At 40.4% G+C, this 23874-nt stretch overlaps 2 protein-coding genes across 2 annotated transcripts; both read left to right on the plus strand.

Moving 5' to 3' along the window:
* Positions 1-15036: 15036 nt before the first annotated feature.
* LOC110929326 lies at positions 15037-16050 on the plus strand. Its single transcript, XM_022172469.2, has one exon. It carries the CDS (start codon positions 15341-15343, stop codon positions 15734-15736), a length of 396 nt encoding a protein of 131 aa, XP_022028161.1. The 5' UTR covers positions 15037-15340; the 3' UTR covers positions 15737-16050.
* Positions 16051-17222: 1172 nt separating this feature from the next.
* LOC110931743 (uncharacterized mitochondrial protein AtMg01250-like) lies at positions 17223-17738 on the plus strand. Its single transcript, XM_022175126.1, has one exon. It carries the CDS (start codon positions 17223-17225, stop codon positions 17736-17738), a length of 516 nt encoding a protein of 171 aa, XP_022030818.1.
* The last annotated feature ends 6136 nt before the right edge of the window (positions 17739-23874 follow it).

The following is a 23874-nucleotide window of genomic DNA, read 5'->3' on the forward strand; positions in this document are numbered from 1 at the left end:
CTCCAGTATAATTTGTTAAAAAGAAAGACGATAGTTTTCGCATGTGCATTGACTACAGGGAGTTAAACAAGCTGACCATCAAGAACCGATATCCCTTACCAAGAATCGACGACTTGTTCGATCAACTACAAGGTTCCAGCTACTACTCTAAGATTGATCTGAGATCGAGATACCATTAGTTGAGAATACAAGAGGAAAGTATCCCCAAAACGGCCTTTAGGACTCGTTATGGACATTACGAGTTTCTAGTTATGCCGTTCGGCTTAACCAATGCACTGGCGGTATTCATGGACCTCATGAATTGCATGTGTAAGCCGTATTTGGATAAGTTTGTGATTGTGTTTATTGATGATATCCTAATTTACTCGCGAACCAAGGAGGAGCATGAGCAACATTTGCGAGCTATCTTGGAACTCTCGAAGAAGGAACAACTTTATGTGAAACTTTCAAAGTGCGAATTTTGGATTTGCGAGGTGCAATTCCTAGGTCATGTGGTAAATGAGAAGGGAATTCATGTTGACCAGCCAAGATTGAGGCGATTAAAAACTGGGAAGCACCTAAGACCCTAACTGAGATATGACATTTTTTGGGGTTAGCGGGCCATTATAGACGATTCATAGAGAAGTTTTCGAAGATTGCTCAACCGCTAACGTCCCTAACCCAGAAGGATAAGAGATTTGATTGGGGTGAGGAACAAGAGATGACTTTTCAACTATTGAAAGATAAACTTTGTGACGCACCTATTTTGTCCTTACCCGACGGTACCGATGGCTTCGTGGTCTATTGTGATGCGTCGCGACAAGGTCTTGGTTGCGTGTTGATGCAACAGGACAAAGTCATCGCGTACGCGTCTCGTCAATTGAAGGTGCATGAGAAAAACTATACCACGCATGACCTTGAGCTAGGTGCGGTGATTTTCGCATTGAAGATCTGGCGTCACTACTTATATGGTACTCGTTGCACAATCTTTACAGTTCAAAAGAGTCTGCAACACATATTCGATCAGAAAGACTTAAATATGAGGCAACGACGATGGGTTGAGTTATTGAACGATTATGATTGTGAGATAAAGTATCACCCGGGCAAGGCGAACGTCGTGGCGGACGCTTTGAGCCGCAAGGAACGTGCAAAACCTCTAAGGGTGCGAGTCTTGGAGATGACCATACAAACTGATCTCACTTCTCGGATTCACGATGCTCAACAAGAAGCGCTTAAACCGGATAATATACGAGTCGAATCATTGCGGGGAATAGAGGCGCAATTGGTGCCAAAGGAAGATGGAACATTGTACTTTATGGGACAAATTTGGGTTCCATTCTTCGGCAGTCTACGCGCGCTTATTTTGGACGAAGCTCATAAGTCGAGGTACTCTATACATCCAGGATCGGATAAAATGTACCAAGACTTAAAAGAGTTCTATTGGTGGTCTCAGCTGAAAGCCGATATTGCTACTTATGTGGGAAAATGCCTTACATGCGCCAAGGTTAAGGCGGAATATCAGAAGCCTTCAGGGTTGCTGCAACAACCTGAGATTCCTATATGGAAATGGGAACAAATCTCGATGGACTTCATTACTAAGTTACCCAGAACCCAAAGAGGCCATGATATGATTTGGGTAATTGTTGACCGACTTACAAAGTCCGCGCATTTTCTACCGATCAGTGAGAAGGATAGCACTAAGAAACTGGCCGAGATATATCTCAAAGTGATTGCAGCACGTCATGGAGTGCATGTTTCTATTATATCGGAACGAGACGGTCAATTCGTGTCAAGGATATGACATTCATTTCAGAAGGCCTTTGGATCCCAACTGAATCTTAGTACGGCCTTTCACCCACAAACGGACGTCCAAAGTGAGCGGATGATACAAACCTTGGAGGACATGTTACGTGCTTGTGTGATGGACTTGGGTGGAAACTGGGACACTCACTTGCCTTTAGTGGAGTTCTCCTACAATAATAGCTATCACACTAGCATCCAGGCCGCCCTGTTTGAAGCTTTGTATGGACGAAAGTGTCTGTCCCCATTGTATTGGGCGAAGACCATGGATAAACAACTCAATGGTCCGAAATTGGTCCAGGAAACCACTAACAAGATCATTCAGATACGAGACCGTATCAAGGCGGCTCGTGATAGGCAAAAGAGCTACATCGACAAACGACGCAAACCATTAGCTTTCGAGGTTAAGAACATGGTGTTGTTGAAAGTCTCGCCTTGGAAGGGCGTAGTAAGATTTGGTAAGCGTGGAAAACCCGCGTTACATTGGACCTTTCGAAATTCTGGAGATGATCGGAATAGTTGCGTACAAGTTAACACTACCAGAAGAACTGAGCAGTGTACACGACACGTTTCACGTGTATGCTGAGGGGAAACATTTGCATATTAGGTGTATGGCACACATACTAAACCTAATTGTCAAAGACGGTATGTCAGAAAACAATTATCATGTTGATTGTTTACGAAAAGCGGTTAGATATATTCGACATTCAACACAAAGAATAACCATATTCAAAAAGTGCATGAAAGAATTGAATGTTGAATCAACTAAGTTTTTGTGTGGAGATATGCCTACTAGGTGGAATTCCACATATGAGATGTTGAAAATGGCGGTGCATTTAAGGGAGGAATTTTTCTCATATGAAGTCGAAGATAAAAGTTTTAATCATGATTCAGAAAGACTACCTGAACATTCAGACTTTGGTATATGTCAAAAGTTGGTTGCATTTTTTGAAAAGTTTAAGACTAAAACAGAAATTGCATCGGCCACATCAAAGCCCTTAGCTCACTTATTTTTTAGAGAAATCCTAGATGTAGAGAAACATCTACGAGTGTGGGACTGTGATCCTAGTTTTTCTGTAATGGTTAGTTCAATGCATGAGAAATATGACAAGTATTGGGGGAAGTTTGACAAACTTAATGACTACATGTATTTTGTTGTTATCTTGGATCCCACCATGAGGCTACGTTTTGTTGAACATTGTTTTACAGATATGATTAACTTTAACATAACCGAGGATGATCATATGACTAAAGAATACATTAAAAAGATTGTATCGATGAAGTCGTTTGATCTTGAGAGTAGGTTACATGAGTTATTTCAAACATACAAGGAAAGGTTTGACAACGTTGATTACAATTCGGCATCCCAAGAAACACGTAACGAAGATGTGGTTCAATGCGATGATGGCAATGACTTCTTCATGGAGTTTTTAAATAACGAAGATAGTCAATCGGTTGGTAAGGAAACTGAGTTAAAGAGGTACTTAGATGAGCCAAAAGTGAATTTTAGTAATAGATTTGACATACTTAAGTGGTGGAAACAAAATGCAATGAGACTTCCCATTGAATCTCAGATGGCTAGAGGTAAATTGATTTTCTTTTATCATGTTTTTATCATAATTTTTTTTATCTCTACTTGATATATTATTGTTGGTAATTAACTTTGTATAAGTGTTAGATATTTTGGCGAATCAAATTTCCACGACCGCATCGAAATTGGCGTTTAGCACTAGCGGTCGTGTACTAGATGCTTACAGAACAAAGTTATCAACTAATATCGTTGAAGCTTTGATTTGCACCCAAGATTGGGTGAGAAAGTCAAGAAAACCAATTGCGATGACTTAGACGATATATTAAAGGATGACGACGTTGCCATAGGTAATAATAAACAAATAGTTCTTGATTGACTTATTTATATCATATATTGGTTGTATAATGGGGTGTTAACTGTATTCAATGTGACAACTCGAACTTTAGACTTGCTTTGTGTAACGCTATGTGCATATGTGAACTAAATTATATGTTTGGATTGAATGAATGTTGTGTTATGTGCATGATGTTTACTATGTGTACATGTATGAATTGGACCGCACAACACTAGACACTTGAACCGCACAAGCTCACAACACCCGCACAAGGCCGTTTGGGCCTCATTCTTGTACGCGGACCAATAGGGCAGCCCATGTAAGGGCCGGCCTACCCCTCTATACCGTGTAAACACCTTAGGTACTTGGTTACTTTCTCATTTGTTACACAACACAAGAACACACACACACCAAGAACCCTAGACGACTTCTCTCTCTCTTGTTCGAACCCGACGGCACAAGGCACAGAAGATCATCGTCCCTCTCTCTTTGATTTCCAACCGGTTAGTAATGATGATATATTTCGATTATATGTGATATCATGTTGATTGTTATCATTCTGTTACGCGATGTAACTAGGGTGTATGCTAGTAATATTGATTGAATGTTGATGTTAATTGGTAATGTTAATCGGTTCTCATGAATGGTGAATGTTCACATAGATCGGATTGTATGATGATAGATATAATCAGGTTTTTGTATGAATGATAACCAGTTAGGCTGCATGCTAATCCGATGATATGATTATGACTCGGTTTAGGTTTGTGTGCTAATCCGATTATTTGTTTTGATGTTGTTATGAACATGCTAATGATGATGATTTCGAAGGTGTTATGAATATGATTGATTGTTGCATGGTTGTGAATAATTGCCATTTGATCCGATTTGTGAAACTGCCATAGATGTTTGCTAGAATCACGGAATGATTGTTGCGAATGATTATGGTAATCTGTTACAAAATTGATATCCGCACGGTTGCGAGTCGGTACCTCCAATTACGACTCGAAACCTCACACCGACACAGCAGCACGAGCCGCAATCATGGTTGCGAGTCAGGTTGCGACTCGTAACCAAACCATGACAAGCCGTGATCATCTGTTGCGACTCGTAACCGGCTGTTGCGACTCGTAACCCAGTTGCGACTCGAGATCATTAGTTGCAACTCGAGGCCTGTTATGCCCGCACACACTGGTTGGACCTTGCACTACCACGGGCCCAATAGATTGGGCCAATTAATTGGACTGCTTGGGCCGGTAAATATTGAGCCTACCTGTTTAAACCGTACGAGTTGTATTGCTTGACTGTTAAAGTATTGGGCCATAAGTATATTCGGTTGGACTGCTATATAGTTGGGCCGGGTGCTGTTGGACTTATTAGAACCGTACAAGTATATGTGTTGTGATTGTTACTTGCATTGCTCAACTGTCAAACATTGCCATGATTTACATGTGATAGTAACGTGTTAGTTTATGTGATGCATACGTGTACTACCTTAGTCAAAACCTGACTTGATTAATAACCATGATAGGACGTGGTTGACCATTTACTAGCTTACTCGTACTCTTTGTGTATCTGCCGAGCAAACCAAGGTGAGTTCACACAGCCAAGGCATGGGATTCCCGGGTTGGGAATTGGGTTGGATATGTTGATATTGAAAGAGTTACTCGTACTTACGCATTCACTAGACTATAGACCATCGTCCTCAGGATAGTCAGGACACGTTACGTAAAGCCTACGTAACCCAGTATTTGCCATTTGTCTCCCGGGTCGGGAGGACACGTTACGTAAAGCCTACGTAACCCAATACCTTCTACTGTCTTCCGGGTCGGAAGGACACGCTGCATAAAGCCTACGTAGCCCCCACGCGTACCACTGTCCTCGGGGAAGGGCACGTCACGTAAAGCCTACGTGACCCAGTACGTATTCCTGTTCTCGGTAAAGAAGAACACATGGTTGGAAGTTAGTCTAGTAAGTACCACTGATGAGAAGCCCTCATTAGTAAGGATAAACGTGGGAAGCCCCCCACCGATAATATAAACACAAGGTTTGGGAAGCCCCCACCTTTAGTACACACTAGTATGGGAAGCCCCCACTAGTTATACTTATGCACTATGTTATGAACTTGCTTTCTGTGAACTCGCTCAACTAGTTTGTTGATTATTTGCTACATGCCTTGCAGGACCTTAGGTACATTATGGAGCTTGCACAGGGAGGAGCAGGTCGTTGTGGGATCTGGATCATGAACGATATTCGAACTCATAATTATTTCGAGATTACATTACTATGCTTCCGCTATTTAAACGATGTTTGGTTTTGAAACATCAATCATGTCATGATGATTTGCATTAATTACTTTTATTATTAAATGCTATGTTTGATATGATTGATGGCTTGATCCTGGTCAGTCACGCCTCCAAGCGGTGGTACTCCGCGTGTGGGATTTTGGGGGTGTGACAGATTGGTATCAGAGCCATTGGTTATAGAGAACTTGGTTTTAATATGGGAAAACGTTTTTATTAAAACCAGACTATAACCAGAACAGTGCTCTCAACGATCCACAACGACGCTTCGCTCCACGTGCAAGACTCGACATCCTAGGTAATAAGGTTTATGTTTATTGCCTGTTTGCTAGAACTGCTTAGAACTTTGCTCGCATTACGTTTAGATACACATGATACTATAGCATGAGAATCCCTACGTGCTTACACTTTTCTGTCATCGCCCTATTCGCGAACCATTCTTACCTATGCTACTTTTTACTATGAAGATCATGTCTGGAAGAATTAACATGACACAAGCCCAGCTAGAGGCTCTCGTTCAAGCTCAAGTTGCTGCGGCAGTTGCAGCAGCTCAAGCAGGTAGTATATCCTGCAGTATAGGCACACACTAGGATCTTTGGATCCTACATTAACTCTCGTATTTAACTTCGTCCTATTCGTACACAATAGGTCAACACGCGCAGCAGCCTGTCTGCACATTCAAGAACTTCATGGACTGTCGTCCAAATTCTTTCAGCGGCACCGAGGGGGCAGTGGGACTCCTCCATTGGTTTGAAAAGCTAGAATCAGTATTCGAAATGTGCGAGTGCCCTGAGGCTCGCAAGGTCAAGTTTGCCACTGGCACCTTGGAAGGAATCGCGCTAACCTGGTGGAACGCGCAGGTGCAAATTCTGGGGTTGGCAGCTGCTAACGCCACACCCTGGAACGATTTTAAGGAACTTATCAAGAGGGAGTATTGTACGCGTGAAGATATTCACAAGTTGGAAGACGAGCTGTATAATTTGAAAATGGTTGGGTCAGAGATCGAAGCGTATACTAAACGGTCGAATGAGCTGGCCGTTCTGTGTCCTACTATGGTGGACCCTCCATACAAGCGCATTGAGATGTATCTCAAGGGATTGGCGCCAGAAATCCAGAGCCATGTTACCTCGGCTAATCTTGACAACATCCAGGAAATTCAGCGCCTCGCTCATCGCATCACCGACCAGGCAGTGGATCAGAATAAACTGCCTAAGCGTGTCAACGCTACTGCTACAGTCACTCCTTCGGCTACTCCCGCTACTACCGGTGACAGTAAAAGAAAGTGGGATGGAGATTCTAGTAAGGGTTCAGCATCCGTTCAGCCACAAGCTCAGCAGCAGAAGATCGACCACTATCAGAGTCCCAGTCAGCAATCCTCTGGTGGTCACAGACAGAGGAGATATCAGGGAAGTCAACCCAAGTGTTACAATTGCCACAGACATCACAATGGCCCGTGTAACAAGGGTCGTTGTCAAAGGTGTCTTAAGATGGGTCACGAGGCCAAAGACTGTAGGAGTCCACTGCCTGCGAATCAGAATCAGCAGCCTCAGCTACCAGCTCCACAAAACCAGCACCAGCAGCAGCAGCCACAGCGTGGAAACCGGGGATGTTTCCAGTGTGGGGCTGAAGGTCATTTCAAACGCGACTGCCCTCAGTTGAACCAGAATCGCAACAACAATAACCAGGGAAACGGGAACAACAACGGTGGGAACAACAACAACGATAATGGCAACGAGGCTAGGGGACGCGCTTTTGTGCTAGGTCGAGGCGACGCAGTGAACGATCCCAATGTGGTTATGGGTAAGTTTCTCCTCGACAATATTTACGTTACTATTTTATTTGATTCGGGTGCGGATACAAGCTATATGTCTGTGAAAATGTGTCAACTGCTAAAGCGTGCACCAACACTTTTACCCACCAAACATGTAGTAGAGTTAGCTAGCGGTAAAAGTCTAGAAGCCACGCACGTAGTTCAGGGTTGTAACCTTATCCTAGCTGGTCAAGTTTTCTCTATCGACCTCATTCCCATAGTTTTGGGTAGCTTCGACGTCGTGATTGGGATGGATTGGTTATCCCAACACCAGGCAGAAATTCTATGCAGTGAGAAGATTATTCGCATTCCTCGTTCTGGTCAAGAACCTCTCGATGTACAAGGCAACAAGAGTGGTGCAGTGGTTGGCATCATCTCTTTCTTGAAGGCTCAGAAATGCTTACGTAAGGGACACACAGCCATTCTGGCACTCGTTACAGACGCATCAGCAAAAGAAAAGAAATTGGAGGATATTCCAATTGTACGCGATTACCCTCAGGTGTTTCCTGAAGACTTACCTGGCTTACCGCCTCATCGTCAGGTCGAATTTCAGATCGAGCTCGCTCCAGGAGCAGCACCCATAGCTCGCGCACCATATCGTCTAGCTCCATCAGAATTGGAGGAACTGTCAAAACAGCTACAAGAGCTCTTGGAAAAGGGTTTCATACGTCCAAGCTCTTCGCCTTGGGGAGCTCCAGTACTATTTGTGAAAAAGAAAGACGGTACGTTCAGAATGTGTATCGACTACCGTGAACTCAACAAGGTAACGGTGAAGAACCGTTATCCTCTTCCGCGCATCGACGACTTATTCGACCAGTTGCAAGGGTCGTGTTACTATTCGAAGATAGACTTGAGGTCTGGTTATCATCAGCTGAGAGTCCGGGATGAGGACGTCTCTAAAACCGCATTCAGAACTCGCTATGGCCACTACGAGTTTCTTGTCATGCCGTTCGGGTTAACGAACGCGCCTGCTGTATTTATGGATCTTATGAACAGGGTGTGCAAACCCTATCTTGACAAGTTCGTCATAGTATTCATCGACGACATTCTGATCTACTCCAAGAGTCAGGAGGAACACGAGCAGCACCTTCGCCTGATATTGGAACTCCTTCGGAAGGAACAGCTGTACGCTAAGTTTTCGAAATGCGACTTCTGGCTTCGTGAAGTCCATTTTCTAGGCCACGTAGTGAACAAGGATGGGATCCATGTCGATCCATCCAAGGTGGACTCGATCAGGAACTGGCCTGCACCGCGTACGCCAACGGAAATACGCCAATTCTTGGGTTTGGCGGGTTACTACAGACGGTTCATCAAAGACTTTTCAAAGATCGCGCAACCGCTTACACTACTGACACAGAAGGGTGTCACCTACCGTTGGGGCAACACGCAGGAAACTGCTTTTCAGTATTTAAAGGATAGGCTTTGCAGCGCACCTATTCTCTCATTGCCAGAGGGCACCGATGACTTCGTAGTATATTGTGACGCATCGATACAGGGTCTGGGATGCGTATTGATGCAGCGGGATAAAGTTATTGCCTACGCCTCTCGTCAACTAAAGGTTCATGAACGGAACTACACGACGCACGATTTAGAGCTGGGAGCCGTGGTTTTCGCGCTTAAGATATGGCGACACTACCTGTACGGTACCAGATGCACGATATACACCGATCACAGGAGTCTCGAGCATATCCTTAAGCAGAAGGACTTGAACATGCGTCAACGAAGATGGGTTGAATTACTTAACGATTACGAATGCGCTATCAAGTACCATCCAGGCAAAGCCAATGTTGTGGCGGACGCCCTCAGTCGGAAAGACACTTTACCTCGGCGCGTGCGAGCGCTACAGCTTACGATTCAGTCTAGCCTTCCTGCACAGATACGAGATGCTCAGGTAGAAGCATTGAAGCCCGAAAACGTCAAAGCTGAAGCCTTACGCGGCTCACGACAACAAATAGAACAGAAGGCAGACGGCGCCTACTATGTAACGGGGCGTATTTGGGTCCCACTTTATGGCGGTCTACGCGAACTTGTAATGGATGAAGCTCACAAGTCTCGCTACTCGGTACATCCAGGGTCGGATAAAATGTACCACGACATCAGCACTACTTATTGGTGGCCTAGCATGAAGGCTCACATCGCTACGTACGTTGGAAAATGCTTGACCTGTGCAAGAGTCAAGGTCGAATATCAGAAACCAGCTGGCCTACTTCAGCAGCCTAAGATACCTCAATGGAAATGGGAAGAAATTTCCATGGATTTCGTTACAGGCCTACCTAGATCCCAGCGGGGAAATGATACTATATGGGTGATCGTGGATCGACTCACTAAGTCTGCACACTTCCTAGCTATAAAGGAAACGGATAAGTTCTCCACTCTCGCAGACGTCTATCTTAAAGAAGTTGTTTCGAGGCACGGGGTGCCCACCTCCATCATTTCGGATCGCGATGCACGATTCACGTCAGAACTGTGGCAAGCGATGCACAAATCTTTCGGCTCACGACTAGACATGAGCACAGCTTATCACCCTCAGACGGATGGGCAGTCTGAGCGAACGATCCAAACTCTTGAAGACATGCTTCGGGCATGCGTTATTGATTTCGGCAACGGCTGGGAAAAGCACCTCCCTTTGGTGGAGTTCTCGTATAATAATAGTTATCACACCAGCATTCAAGCCGCTCCATTAGAGGCATTGTACGGGCGTAAATGCCGGTCACCTCTCTGTTGGGCAGAGGTGGGGGATAGTCAGATCACGGGTCCAGAGACAGTAGTGGACGCCACGGAAAAGATCGCACAAATAAGACAACGCGACCGTCAGAAAGCCTACGCGGACAAGCGTAGAAAGCCTTTGGAATTTCAGGTCGGGGACCGGGTTTTATTGAAAGTCTCACCCTGGAAGGGTGTGGTACGTTTTGGCAAACGGGGCAAACTAAATCCGCGATATGTCGGACCATTCGAAATCATAGAAAAGATTGGCAAAGTAGCCTACAAGTTGAACCTACCAGCTGAACTCGGGGCAGTTCACAATGTCTTTCATGTGTCGAACCTAAAGAAGTGCCTATCAGATGAAAACCTCATCATTCCTTTTAAGGAACTCACTATCGACGAGCGGTTGCAGTTCGTCGAGGAACCAGTAGAAATCACGGACCGGGATGTGAAGGTCCTCAAACACAAGAGAATCCCTCTTGTTCGAGTACGTTGGAACTCCAAACGTGGCCCAGAGTACACCTGGGAACGCGAAGACAGGATGACAAAAAAGTACCCCCAGTTATTCGAAACCAATGCTACCACTACTGAGGCTGAAGCTACTACTTCGGAATTTCGGGACGAAATTCCAGATCAACGGGGGGAGGATGTGACACCCCAGGAAAATCAGTGAACAATACAGCTTACCTAGCTTCCTCAGTGAGTGCATACCAAATTTCGGGACGAAATTTCCAATTAGTTGGGGATAATGTGACAACTCGAACTTTAGACTTGCTTTGTGTAACGCTATGTGCATATGTGAACTAAATTATATGTTTGGATTGAATGAATGTTGTGTTATGTGCATGATGTTTACTATGTGTACATGTATGAATTGGACCGCACAACACTAGACACTTGAACCGCACAAGCTCACAACACCCGCACAAGGCCGTTTGGGCCTCATTCTTGTACGCGGACCAATAGGGCAGCCCATGTAAGGGCCGGCCTACCCCTCTATACCGTGTAAACACCTTAGGGACTTGGTTACTTTCTCATTTGTTACACAACACAAGAACACACACACACCAAGAACCCTAGACGACTTCTCTCTCTCTTGTTCGAACCCGACGGCACAAGGCACAGAAGATCATCGTCCCTCTCTCTTTGATTTCCAACCGGTTAGTAATGATGATATATTTCGATTATATGTGATATCATGTTGATTGTTATCATTCTGTTACGCGATGTAACTAGGGTGTATGCTAGTAATATTGATTGAATGTTGATGTTAATTGGTAATGTTAATCGGTTCTCATGAATGGTGAATGTTCACATAGATCGGATTGTATGATGATAGATATAATCAGGTTTTTGTATGAATGATAACCAGTTAGGCTGCATGCTAATCCGATGATATGATTATGACTCGGTTTAGGTTTGTGTGCTAATCCGATTATTTGTTTTGATGCTGTTATGAACATGCTAATGATGATGATTTCGAAGGTGTTATGAATATGATTGATTGTTGCATGGTTGTGAATAATTGCCATTTGATCCGATTTGTGAAACTGCCATAGATGTTTGCTAGAATCACGGAATGATTGTTGCGAATGATTATGGTAATCTGTTACAAAATTGATATCCGCACGGTTGCGAGTCGGTACCTCCAATTACGACTCGAAACCTCACACCGACACAGCAGCACGAGCCGCAATCATGGTTGCGAGTCAGGTTGCGACTCGTAACCAAACCATGACAAGCCGTGATCATCTGTTGCGACTCGTAACCGGCTGTTGCGACTCGTAACCCAGTTGCGACTCGAGATCATTAGTTGCGACTCGAGGCCTGTTATGCCCGCACACACTGGTTGGACCTTGCACTACCACGGGCCCAATAGATTGGGCCAATTAATTGGACTGCTTGGGCCGGTAAATATTGAGCCTACCTGTTTAAACCGTACGAGTTGTATTGCTTGACTGTTAAAGTATTGGGCCATAAGTATATTCGGTTGGACTGCTATATAGTTGGGCCGGGTGCTGTTGGACTTATTAGAACAGTACAAGTATATGTGTTGTGATTGTTACTTGCATTGCTCAACTGTCAAACATTGCCATGATTTACATGTGATAGTAACGTGTTAGTTTATGTGATGCATACGTGTACTACCTTAGTCAAAACCTGACTTGATTAATAACCATGATAGGACGTGGTTGACCATTTACTAGCTTACTCGTACTCTTTGTGTATCTGCCGAGCAAACCAAGGTGAGTTCACACAGCCAAGGCATGGGATTCCCGGGTTGGGAATTGGGTTGGATATGTTGATATTGAAAGAGTTACTCGTACTTACGCATTCACTAGACTATAGACCATCGTCCTCAGGATAGTCAGGACACGTTACGTAAAGCCTACGTAACCCAGTATTTGCCATTTGTCTCCCGGGTCGGGAGGACACGTTACGTAAAGCCTACGTAACCCAATACCTTCTACTGTCTTCCGGGTCGGAAGGACACGCTGCATAAAGCCTACGTAGCCCCCACGCGTACCACTGTCCTCGGGGAAGGGCACGTCACGTAAAGCCTACGTGACCCAGTACGTATTCCTGTTCTCGGTAAAGAAGAACACATGGTTGGAAGTTAGTCTAGTAAGTACCACTGATGAGAAGCCCTCATTAGTAAGGATAAACGTGGGAAGCCCCCCACCGATAATATAAACACAAGGTTTGGGAAGCCCCCACCTTTAGTACACACTAGTATGGGAAGCCCCCACTAGTTATACTTATGCACTATGTTATGAACTTGCTTTCTGTGAACTCGCTCAACTAGTTTGTTGATTATTTGCTGCATGCCTTGCAGGACCTTAGGTACATTATGGAGCTTGCACAGGGAGGAGCAGGTCGTTGTGGGATCTGGATCATGAACGATATTCGAACTCATAATTATTTCGAGATTACATTACTATGCTTCCGCTATTTAAACGATGTTTGGTTTTGAAACATCAATCATGTCATGATGATTTGCATTAATTACTTTTATTATTAAATGCTATGTTTGATATGATTGATGGCTTGATCCTGGTCAGTCACGCCTCCAAGCGGTGGTACTCCGCGTGTGGGATTTTGGGGGTGTGACATTCAATTCTTGTTTTCTTATAGAGAATGAAGATGTAGTAAAAAACAAAATGAAAAGGTGAAAGGGATAGTGCATGACAAGGCTTGAGCAAACTTAAAGAAATGGAATTTGAGTATTGTGCATCATTTTAACTTTTTTACTTTTGCTCACATTGAGATAGACTATTATTTTGTTCTTATTTGGCCTTAGTGCCTTTTAAAACTCCTAAAGTGGTATTACTTTCAAAACAATTGTAGGGGGTAAGTTTTTGTATGGTTTGTGCTTGAAACATTTGAAACAAATTATTTGTTTTGGCATGAACCATTACTCAATACAACCTTATTATATTATATGTTTGTTTGTTTGGTATGTTACCATTTCCCAGTTCACACCCATATGTTTGTTTCTAGCGATTTTGTTTTTTGGCCATTGTAATAGACACAAAAATCAATATCTTGTTGTGATTAATTGGTGAAAAATCGGTACTAAACGGGTACCATTTTGAAAAACTGGTATCGAACCGGTACCGGAACCGGTATAGTATTTTTGGTACCGGTATCGGTACCAAGTTTTAGTGAAAATCGGTTTCGGTAATTTTGGTACCGGTATCGATTGGGTACCGGACCGGTACCGAGCTCATCCCTACTACAAAGGCTTTCATCATGAAATGTTGGCTGCTGCACATAAGTGTACATGGATTTCACCATGAGATGTTTGCACATTAGGTCAATTGAAGCATTCGACTTCGACATTGATGTGATTAGGGTCAAATGACACTGGGTATAATTTAAGTTGATGGTATTGTTTGTATGAGATGTTTGTTTGATGTGCTTAGGATCAAATAACATCAGTGTACATGGATTTCACCATGAGATGTTTGCTGCGCATAAGCCTTTTGTTGGTTTATAGGATAATTTAAGTTGATGGTATTGTTTGTTTGATATGGGTGCAAAGAGCGTAGGATTAGTCTATTGTATGCATAAATGTTTGTTTGATAAGGATGCAGGGAGCATAGGATTAGTCTACTTCAAGTTCGATAATTCAAACCCAATGCAACATCTAAAGGTCAAAGCTAGTTCAATATCGAATGTCAAACCCAACCTAAATTTAAATTTAGATTCAGTTGTTAATAAGTTGTTATTTGTAACATCATTAGGAATTATATTAGGGGGATTAATTGTTATCTGGCTTTAATTACTAGGTTTAGGAATTAGTTTTGAAATTGGAGGGAATGTGTTGGGTATAACTGCAGGGATCGAAATGGTAAGTAAAGTTGTAGGGTATTTTAATCTTTTCACATATATTCAAACAACCATTTAACACTAGGGACTTGATTGTGAGCAATTAACAACCACAGGGTAACTGGATTGTTGAATTTTTTGAAGTGAGGGTTGAACCTGTGATTAGGTGTAAACCACAGGGACTGAAACTATACTTTACTCAAGAAATTTTTTAAGTTGGAATTAATGTTGGGCAATGGGTGAAAAATAAAAATGGTTAATTTAATACAAACATGTTTCTGATGAGAAAAATGCATCAGAAATCTGAAAACAATAATAAATAAACATGTTTCTGATGAGAAAAATACATGTCTCCCAATAAGACTAGATTGTCATTTGACTTGTCCAGCATATCCTCTACTTTATTTTTGCATTATTCTTGTAGAACTTTTCAAACACACATGAGACACTAGATTCTTCAAATATCAATTTCAAACCCAAAAGCTCAATAAAACTCCCACAGATTCCAGCTTTTTTCAAACACCTACATCTCTCTTTATCTCAAAACCTCCATGGAAGATTACAGATCAAGATCAATATCAAGATCATACAATTACAGTGATGACAGAGATGTGCAAATAGAGAGATACCATGGTGGGATAGGACCAAGAAGATCCAACTTTGAAACCAACCAACCTTATAATTTGAGGTCTTATAGTGTTTCATATGGTCCACCGCCAAGAACCAATATGGATCTTGTTGTTGCAGGCACTGGTAGAGATGTTGACTTCAAGAATCAAAAGTCAACTACAAAATCATGGAGTTTTAATGATCCTGAGTTCCAAAGGAAGAAGAGAGTTGCAAGCTATAAAGTCTACTCTGTTGAAGGAAAAGTCAAAGGGTCTTTTAGGAAGAGTTTCAGATGGATTAAAGATAAGTACACCCATGTTGTTTATGGATGGTGGTAAATTGATATTATATATACAAAATGATTTGCATCTGTTTATGTTTGATGTATTGTTTTCACTTTTATTCTCTAATGATTTTGTGAAAACAAAAATATTGTTTTTTTTTTTTTTTTTGATGTGATGTGATTGCATATAAAACGAAGGATTCAGTTTTAGTTTATAAGATTCTCTCTTCTTGTGAAGATGATTTTCTGGATTTAAGTGTGATGAAGGGTATTCTAGATATTTAATAGTTGAGAAATTTGTATTAGGGTAAATTTTGTGTATTGTGGTATATTCATATTGAGTATTGTAAGAGCCTTATGTTTATAGCCCAAGTTTGCCATCTAAGAAATTAAAAACCTGGAGTTTCACTTGTTTCCTATGTAATTTTTTTTTTCGAACAATATGATGAATTTTATTTCACACGAAAAAGACAATTACAAAGCAATGGCAGGTAGTCGGGCAACAAGTTGCGCCGCCACCCCCTTTTAAATAGAAAAACCAATTCTACTAAATACAAAGTTTGAAACCTTTAGCGACGAAGGATTACTGTCAACGACTTTTTGAACCCGATTCAAGAGTCGCACAGCGTCAGGAGCGAGACCACCAAAGGTATCAAACGCAAACGGGACAAACACATGTTGATTCTCCCGGCAGGCTTTCTCATGTTTTGCCACTTTGCTCGCCTCTGCCTTGAGCACCGCTTGCCCTACAACAAAGCCCTATGTAACTATTTTAAAAAGAAATTATATGCATGTATAAATGTTATATAATAATAATAATAATAAAAATAATACATGACATTATCTGTTCAATGATTTTTATTATAACTATAGGGTTAATTTATTGTATAAAGTCTTCTAATTGTAACAAATGTAAGAAGCTTTTATAGAGTGATAAGTGTTCAATAGCATAAAACCTAAACTCATTACACCACCATCCAAAACCTAAACCCCCCACCCACCGCAAAAAAAAAAAAAAAAAAAAAAACAAAAAACAAAACAAAACAAAAAAACAAAACAAAACAAAAAAAAAGCTATACCTCACCAAAAAACCTAACCCTCCCCTCCCCCCCCCCCTCAAAAAAAAAAAAAAAAACCCTAAAAAAATATAGTTTGGGGGTAGGGGTTTAGGTTTTTGGGTGGTGGTGGGTGTTTAGGGTTTTTTTTTTTTTTTTTTTTTTTTTTTTTTTTTTTGTGTAGTGGGTTTATTTTTAGGAATCTTTGTACACTTTTTATTTTTAGGAGTCTTTGTATTTGATCCTAATCTATAACTATATATATTGTTCGATGTAAATATATTATGTTGTACGAAATAAATATTACAATATTTATATGAATAATAAGCTCTTTCGTGAACCATATCAAATTTGTTATATGAACCTTAGCTAGACTGAGCTCATTTATGTAAAAGAACTTTAATTTATACATGATAACGTTTAAGATCGGTTTAAGTTTTACACAAAAATATCATGAATTCCCCGCCTAAGTGGCGAAAATGGATCATGGGTGTCTTGACTTTGGCCAAGTCCCTAGTCCTCATCAATGGGTCCCCGACGTATGAATTTCATTTTCAACGGGAGGTTAGGCAAGGGGACCCGCTTTCTCTTTTTCTCTTCATAATGGGTATGGAGGCGCTCTCTAGTATGTTAAAAAAGGCGGAGGAGGTGGAATTATTCAAAGGCTTCAAATGTCCTAAAAATGGCCCAACCTTGTCTCATCTTTTCTTTCCGGACGATGCTCTAATTATTGGTAAATGGGATGTCGTAAACGCCCTCAACATGGCCCGTATTTTGAGATGTTTTTATGTGATTTCGGGTTTGAAAATAAATTATGCCAAATCAAATCTTATGGGAGTGGGGGTGTCCAAAGAAGAGATAGAGCATATGGCAAGTTGTATTGGGTGTAGGCCAGCCGCTTTACCTTGCATGTATTTGCGATTGCCTATTGGTTCAAATATTAATCGGATGGCTAGTTGGGATCCTGTTATACAAGCGTTTGATAAAAGGTTGTCGTTATAGAAAGCTTCGGTCTTGTCGATTGGGGTTAGACTTACCCTCTTAAAGGCAGTTATGAAGACGCTTCCAACTTATTTCTTCTCGCTGTATCGGGCACCCGTGGCCGTCATAAAAAAACTAGAGGCTAAAAGAAGGACGTTTTTTTTTTCGGGAGGCAATGAAGAGAAGCATAAGATAAAGTGGGCTAAGTGGGATAGAGTTTGCATGCACAAAGAAGCAGGGGGTTTGGGTCTAACGCCTCTTAGAGACGCCAACATCGCCCTCCTCACAAAGTGGTTGTGGCGTTTTAGGACTCAACCAAATGCGCTTTGGAGGAAGGTAATTGGGTCCTTGCATTCCAACAATAGATGTTGGCCGGTTCTCCCGCACTTTAAAAGCTTGGCGGGTACTTGGAGTTCTACAGCAAAGTTGGGTAATCATCTAGCTCATACGAATCTGAATTTAAACTCGTTAATCATGGGAAAAGTGGGTAAAGGAGATATTATTAGGTTCTGGGTAGATCCCCGGATCACCTCAGAACCGTTAAAAAATTCCTTTCCCAGTTTATTCAAGCTGGAAAAAGACAAGTCTTGTATGATTCAAGACATGTATGAGATGCAGAGTGGTTCGGTTCTCTGGAAATGGAGACGGAAAAGACAGAGTATGAATCAAATGGAAACGAACGAGTTGGAGTCGCTGATGGGCATGCTTCAGCAGGTTCGGCCCAATTCTCTTTCGGATCGTTGGTTATGGCTTCCAGATAAACAAGGGGAGTTTTCGGTTGCCTCAATGAAGGCTGTGCTTGCTGAATCTTACTGTGCTTCAGTCCCGTTTATTTTGGAGTGGAATAATTGGGTCCCATTGAAAGTGAACATTATGGCTTGGAAGGCTGAGATGGGTAGACTTCCAACCCTTACGGCCTTACGTTCTAAGAATGTGCATGTCGGTTCAGTGGTATGCAAGCTTTGTGGGAGCGAAGACGAGTCAAGTGAACATCTTTTCACCTCATGCTTTTTCGCTAGTCACGTTTGGCGAGCTGTGGCGGCTTGGTGTAAAGTACCGCCCATATACGCTTTTTCTATAAAAGATCTCCTGATGGCTCACAAAGAACAAAGGATGGATAGGCGTTTAGAAAATGTTTTTTATGGAGTGATAATGACGGCGTGTTGAGGTATTTGGAAAGCAAGGAATGAAGCCGTCTTCTCCGGAGCAACGGTTAATGTCGCAAAAACAGTGGAAGACATCAAGTCGTTAAGTTTTCTTTGGATAAAAAATAGATCTCCGTTTACCTCTTTGTCATGGAAAAATTGGTGTACTTTTATTGTGTAATTTTTTGTTGTTGTTCTCTAGTTCCTGGCTAGTTGTTGGTTATGAAATATCTCCATTCAAAAAAAAAAAAAAAGAAAAAAAGAAAAAGAAACGGTCCGTGTCGTTTACTCCTTCAAAGTCAACTTGTTATAATTTGTCATATGGTATCCATGCTTTCTTGTCCTTCCTTATTGTGTGGTTGTGAATTTTATGCACGAAACCCTGAATTGGCTACCATACACAACAACCAGTTTTATCCACTTGGATATTCTTCTCATTTACGAATTATCGTCAATAAAATAACATTTCCATAAATTCCATCTGTAACTCTGTAAGGATATATTTTGAATTCTTCTCATTTACGAATTATCGTCAATAAATAACATTTCGATAAATTCCATCTGTAAGGATTTATTTTAAATAATTATAGTTGTTCGTTGTTGGACTTAATAATATGTTTGTTGCTTAATGAATTGCTGGAAACCTATAAGCAATTATGTCGAAAAAAGAAATTATTCGTTTGTATAGTATAGTTTTGTGTTCTTTATTTATAAGTATTATAAGGTTTTTATTTATTTATGTATTTTTGTTTTAACTTTCTAAGACAAACTGAATGAAAGATACCGATCCTCACAATTAATCTTTAGCGTTAACTTTATTTATCAACTAGTAACTGAGCTCGTGTCTTGCGACGGAGTTGTAGGAGGATACTGATAAGGATGTAATTGTTATCTGGCATATGGTATATTAGATTGTTTGGGTTGTTATCTAAATGACAATAAAAATAAGCAAGCAATACGGTTAAGTAAAAAGGTTTTGAGTTAAAAGTTAGTTTAGTTATAATGGGTTGAGAAAAGAGAGATTAAATTTGTTACATGGTGTATTGAAGGGTTAATATAGACCATGTAGGCTTTAATGTAAACAGCTTTACAGCGGACACTTGGTGAGAGTTCGATCGATATCACACACTATAAAAAAGGATTAAGAAAACCAAAAAAAGGTTGTAATATTAAGCAAAATAATATCTAAATGTGTTTAGTTCGTTGTAGCCGCAACTTGGCTCTAAACATCGAAACGTAATGACACAATAATACGTCCTAATTTAAACAAATCGTGATCGTATATCGATATCAACCCTACGAAGAAAATTAACATTGAAATGCTAATAAAAATAAACAAGTTATTAAATACGTATCGTAATGCAAGGGTTTTAACATTAAAAATAACATATGTATAATAAAATTAAATATAAAAATAATATATTAACAACCAGTGGTGAATAAGAACCGTTACAATTAATAGTTTAGAAATTAAAGTCAATAAGCTTTTACTATAGATAAAAACAAAACTAAATTTTTTTTGAGTTCTTATATTTTAATGGTTTAACCATTTAAATTAAAAATAAAAAAAGTTTAATACCTTAAGTACCTAAAGTCTGATTTTATAACTCTTTGAGTCCAATTTATAACATCATTAACCAAATCTGCAAGCTTTTTGTGAAAAGACTGAAATGCCCCTACTAATTAAAAATAATAATTTATATTTTCTATCTCTCTTCTTTACACAACCACTCTCACTTTCTCTCTCCCTTCTTTCTCAAACTCCACCACCATAATACATCACCGTTGCCACCACTATAAACCACCACAACATCACCACCCCAAAAATCCCCAAAACCAAATCTATAATCTTTCACAACCCAAAAACTAACGTCAACCGTCACCCTTTACTACCTGGCTTAAATCCCCAAAACCAACTAGATCATCATCTTCTACCGACCTACCTTCTCTCTCACCGGAAAATCGATCAGAAGTTGGGTTTGGGTGCTGCACTGTTGGGGTGTTTGTAGTCGATGGTGTTAGACGACGCATGACAGTAAGACTTCCATTGATACGAAATTAACGGAAGACCATTTGGATGAAATCACACCTTTCCTAGCCAGATATGTATGGTCCATTAGACCTCTTTTCTCTTGCCGATGGTAGGGTGTTTGTAGTGATGGTGTGATGGTGGTTGTTGTGCGGCGGGGAGGGTGCTAGTAGTGTGCGGCGAGAAGGGTGGTGGTGATGTGGTAGAGGTGCAGTGGGGATGGAGGCGGTGGAGGTGTGGTGGTGATGGTGGTGGTGCGGTGGTGGAAGGTGGTGGTGGAGGTGGTGTAGTTGAGGTGCATTGAGGATGGTGGTGGTGCGGTGGTGGATGGTGGTGGTAGGATGTCCAGATGAGAGAGAAAGTAAGTGCGGGTGAAATGTTTGTGTATGTGTGTATTATTCTGTTATATATAATATTGTTTTTATATATAACTAGGACTGCGACCCGCCGCAATGCGGCCGGAATTCTTTAGTTATAACTAAGTCGATGTAGGACCCGCACATTATGTTAAACCTATCGAATGGGGAAAAACTAGACGATGTAAAAACGTTCACACACACACGCACGTTGCGTCATGTTAACTCGCAAAATTTAGAACGAAACGTAAAAATGTTAAACCAAAGACGCGCGTTGCGATGTGTTAAGTCACAAAATTTAGAACCAAGCATAAAGCGAAAAATTTGCGAAAAATAAAAACTATAAAGGACCAAAGTTGAAAGTAAAAAAAGTTATGAGAATAGATTGCAAAAGATAAAAAGTTTTAGGTTAAAAGTAAAAAAAAAACAAATAGTTTTGGGTTAAAATTAATTTATGAAATACTTTTGGATGAAAAGTAAAAAAAAAAATCAATTTTTCTTGGAAAACCCCCAATGCCAATGTTACGACAACCATATGCATAAACATTTTTTTCTTTGAAAACCCCCCAAAGCACACCCCACGTTGGGGGGGGGGGGGCGTAAAACGGTGTCAAATAGTACTAATGTCACACAACCATCATCGACCACCAACACTGACTCGACGCAGGATATGCGTGTTGCGACGAACCTGTCAAATATGGAAAATTAGAAGTAAAAACGTTGAACCACACATTCAAGTTGCGTCGTATTAACTTGAAAAAATTAGAACCATACGTAAAACGAAAATTTGCAAAAGATGAAAAGTATAAGTGACAAAAGTTGTGAAGTTAAATTGAAAATAATGAAAAGTTTTAGGTTAAAGTTAAAAAAACAAATTATGTAGGGTTAAAATTGTAAAAGGTAAAACCTTTGGATTAAAAGTAAAAAATCAACTTTTTTTTGAAATATGTCCAAAGCACAATGTACAACTCATGATGCACATATAACTTGCTAATTTATATATGGAATAATATGAAAATCTTTGTATTAAAAACTTGTTCCTTATATCCATGTGCATTAAAGAGTTGTACTTTATGTGTAAATGACTAAAATGCCTTTGTATTTAATTGACTTGATGGATGGTGTTAGTAAATTGGACTCAAAAGGGTTATAAAATGAGACTAAAGATACTCAGGGCATTAATCCTTATGACTTTGAACTCAAGTGGTTAAAACTACTAAAACACAGGGACTCAAAAAGTAATTTACTATAAAAACAATATTAGTTCACCTCTTAGGATAATTTACTATCATTATAACAAATAATTAAACAAACACGCCTAAAAAACTTAGTCGTAATAAAAGCTAATAGTAGGATATGAGAAATATGTCCTCTACCATAGAGATGTAAGAGATTGCTCTCACTAAGACTAACCACTAAATAAACCTACTAAAAGTAATGGTAGAAAGCACCTGTTGCATAAAAGTGATGAGAGAACAAAAATTAAATAAATTATATTAACACAAAATAATGATAATAGTAACTTACCCTTTTTGTCATGTAGATGTATAAATAATTACGACTTTTGTCCTTAGGTTTCAATAGTTATGCTTGATATCCTTTGCGTTTATTGTTTGTAATAAATTTCTTCCTTTTTACAGATGGACATTAATTTTAACGGCTAAGTATAATCATGTGCAATACACATGAGATCATTTTACTCTTTTTAATCTCCATTTAACTTGTCTTTTAGAAAAATCCCACCTCGCGCACCTTTTTCCATTGTATTAGTAATGATAATCGTATAACCCAAACACGACATTTTTTATTATATGTTAATCGAGGTTAACTCAAGATCTGTGACAACTCGTATTTCGAACCTATCTTTGTGTGTAATGTAACGTTATGTGATTATGTGAACCTGGTTAATTGATTGAATGATTAATGGAATGATATGTGTTTTTACATGTGAATGTGTATGTACTCATATGATCCGAACCGCACAACACCCGTCCAATCGCACAAGCCCATTCGGGCCACACTCTTTGTGTCCGAACCTAGGGCAGCCCAAGAAAAGGGTTCGGCCCACTCCTTTTACACGAATACAAGCACCCATGTGTGGGGTTGCTTCTCATTAGTTGCAAAACACAACACACACACAAACCCTATTCTCTCCTTCTCTCCTCTCGAAGCCGACGGCAGCACACCCTTCTCCACCGAAGCTTTTGTGTTCGGATCAATCCTTGTTCTCATCTATAACCGGTTAGTGTTTTAATGTTGCAAGATGTTGTAATATATATATACTTTACATGATGATTTAGGGGTGATATATGATTGGTAGTGATGTGAACTGTTAATGTTTGATGTTCTTGAATCGGCTCTCATGTACGTTTGAAAGTGTTCATAGGAGTCGGATTTGTATGATGATGATCTAGAACTGAATGTGTGTAAATCGGCTACCATGAAAGTGTATTCGGATATTGCTAGTTAGGATGCATGTTAGTAATCGAGACCTTGAATCTATTAAACTATTATGCATGGTTGATGTGATGATTTTAGTTAGGGTTCATATGAATAAATTGATAAAACCTTGTTTTGATCGATTATTGGGTGGATAGAAACTATTGATTTGTGTTGATTGATAAATC

Source organism: Helianthus annuus, chromosome 3 (assembly GCF_002127325.2).
Source record: "Helianthus annuus cultivar XRQ/B chromosome 3, HanXRQr2.0-SUNRISE, whole genome shotgun sequence".
Classification (NCBI taxonomy): Eukaryota; Viridiplantae; Streptophyta; class Magnoliopsida; order Asterales; family Asteraceae; genus Helianthus; species Helianthus annuus.

Coding starts and splice junctions, on each gene's coding strand:
- LOC110929326 (XM_022172469.2), top strand. CDS start 15,341: ATGGAAGATTACAGATCAAGATCAATATCAAGATCATACAATTACAGT.
- LOC110931743 (XM_022175126.1), top strand. CDS start 17,223: ATGGGTGTCTTGACTTTGGCCAAGTCCCTAGTCCTCATCAATGGGTCC.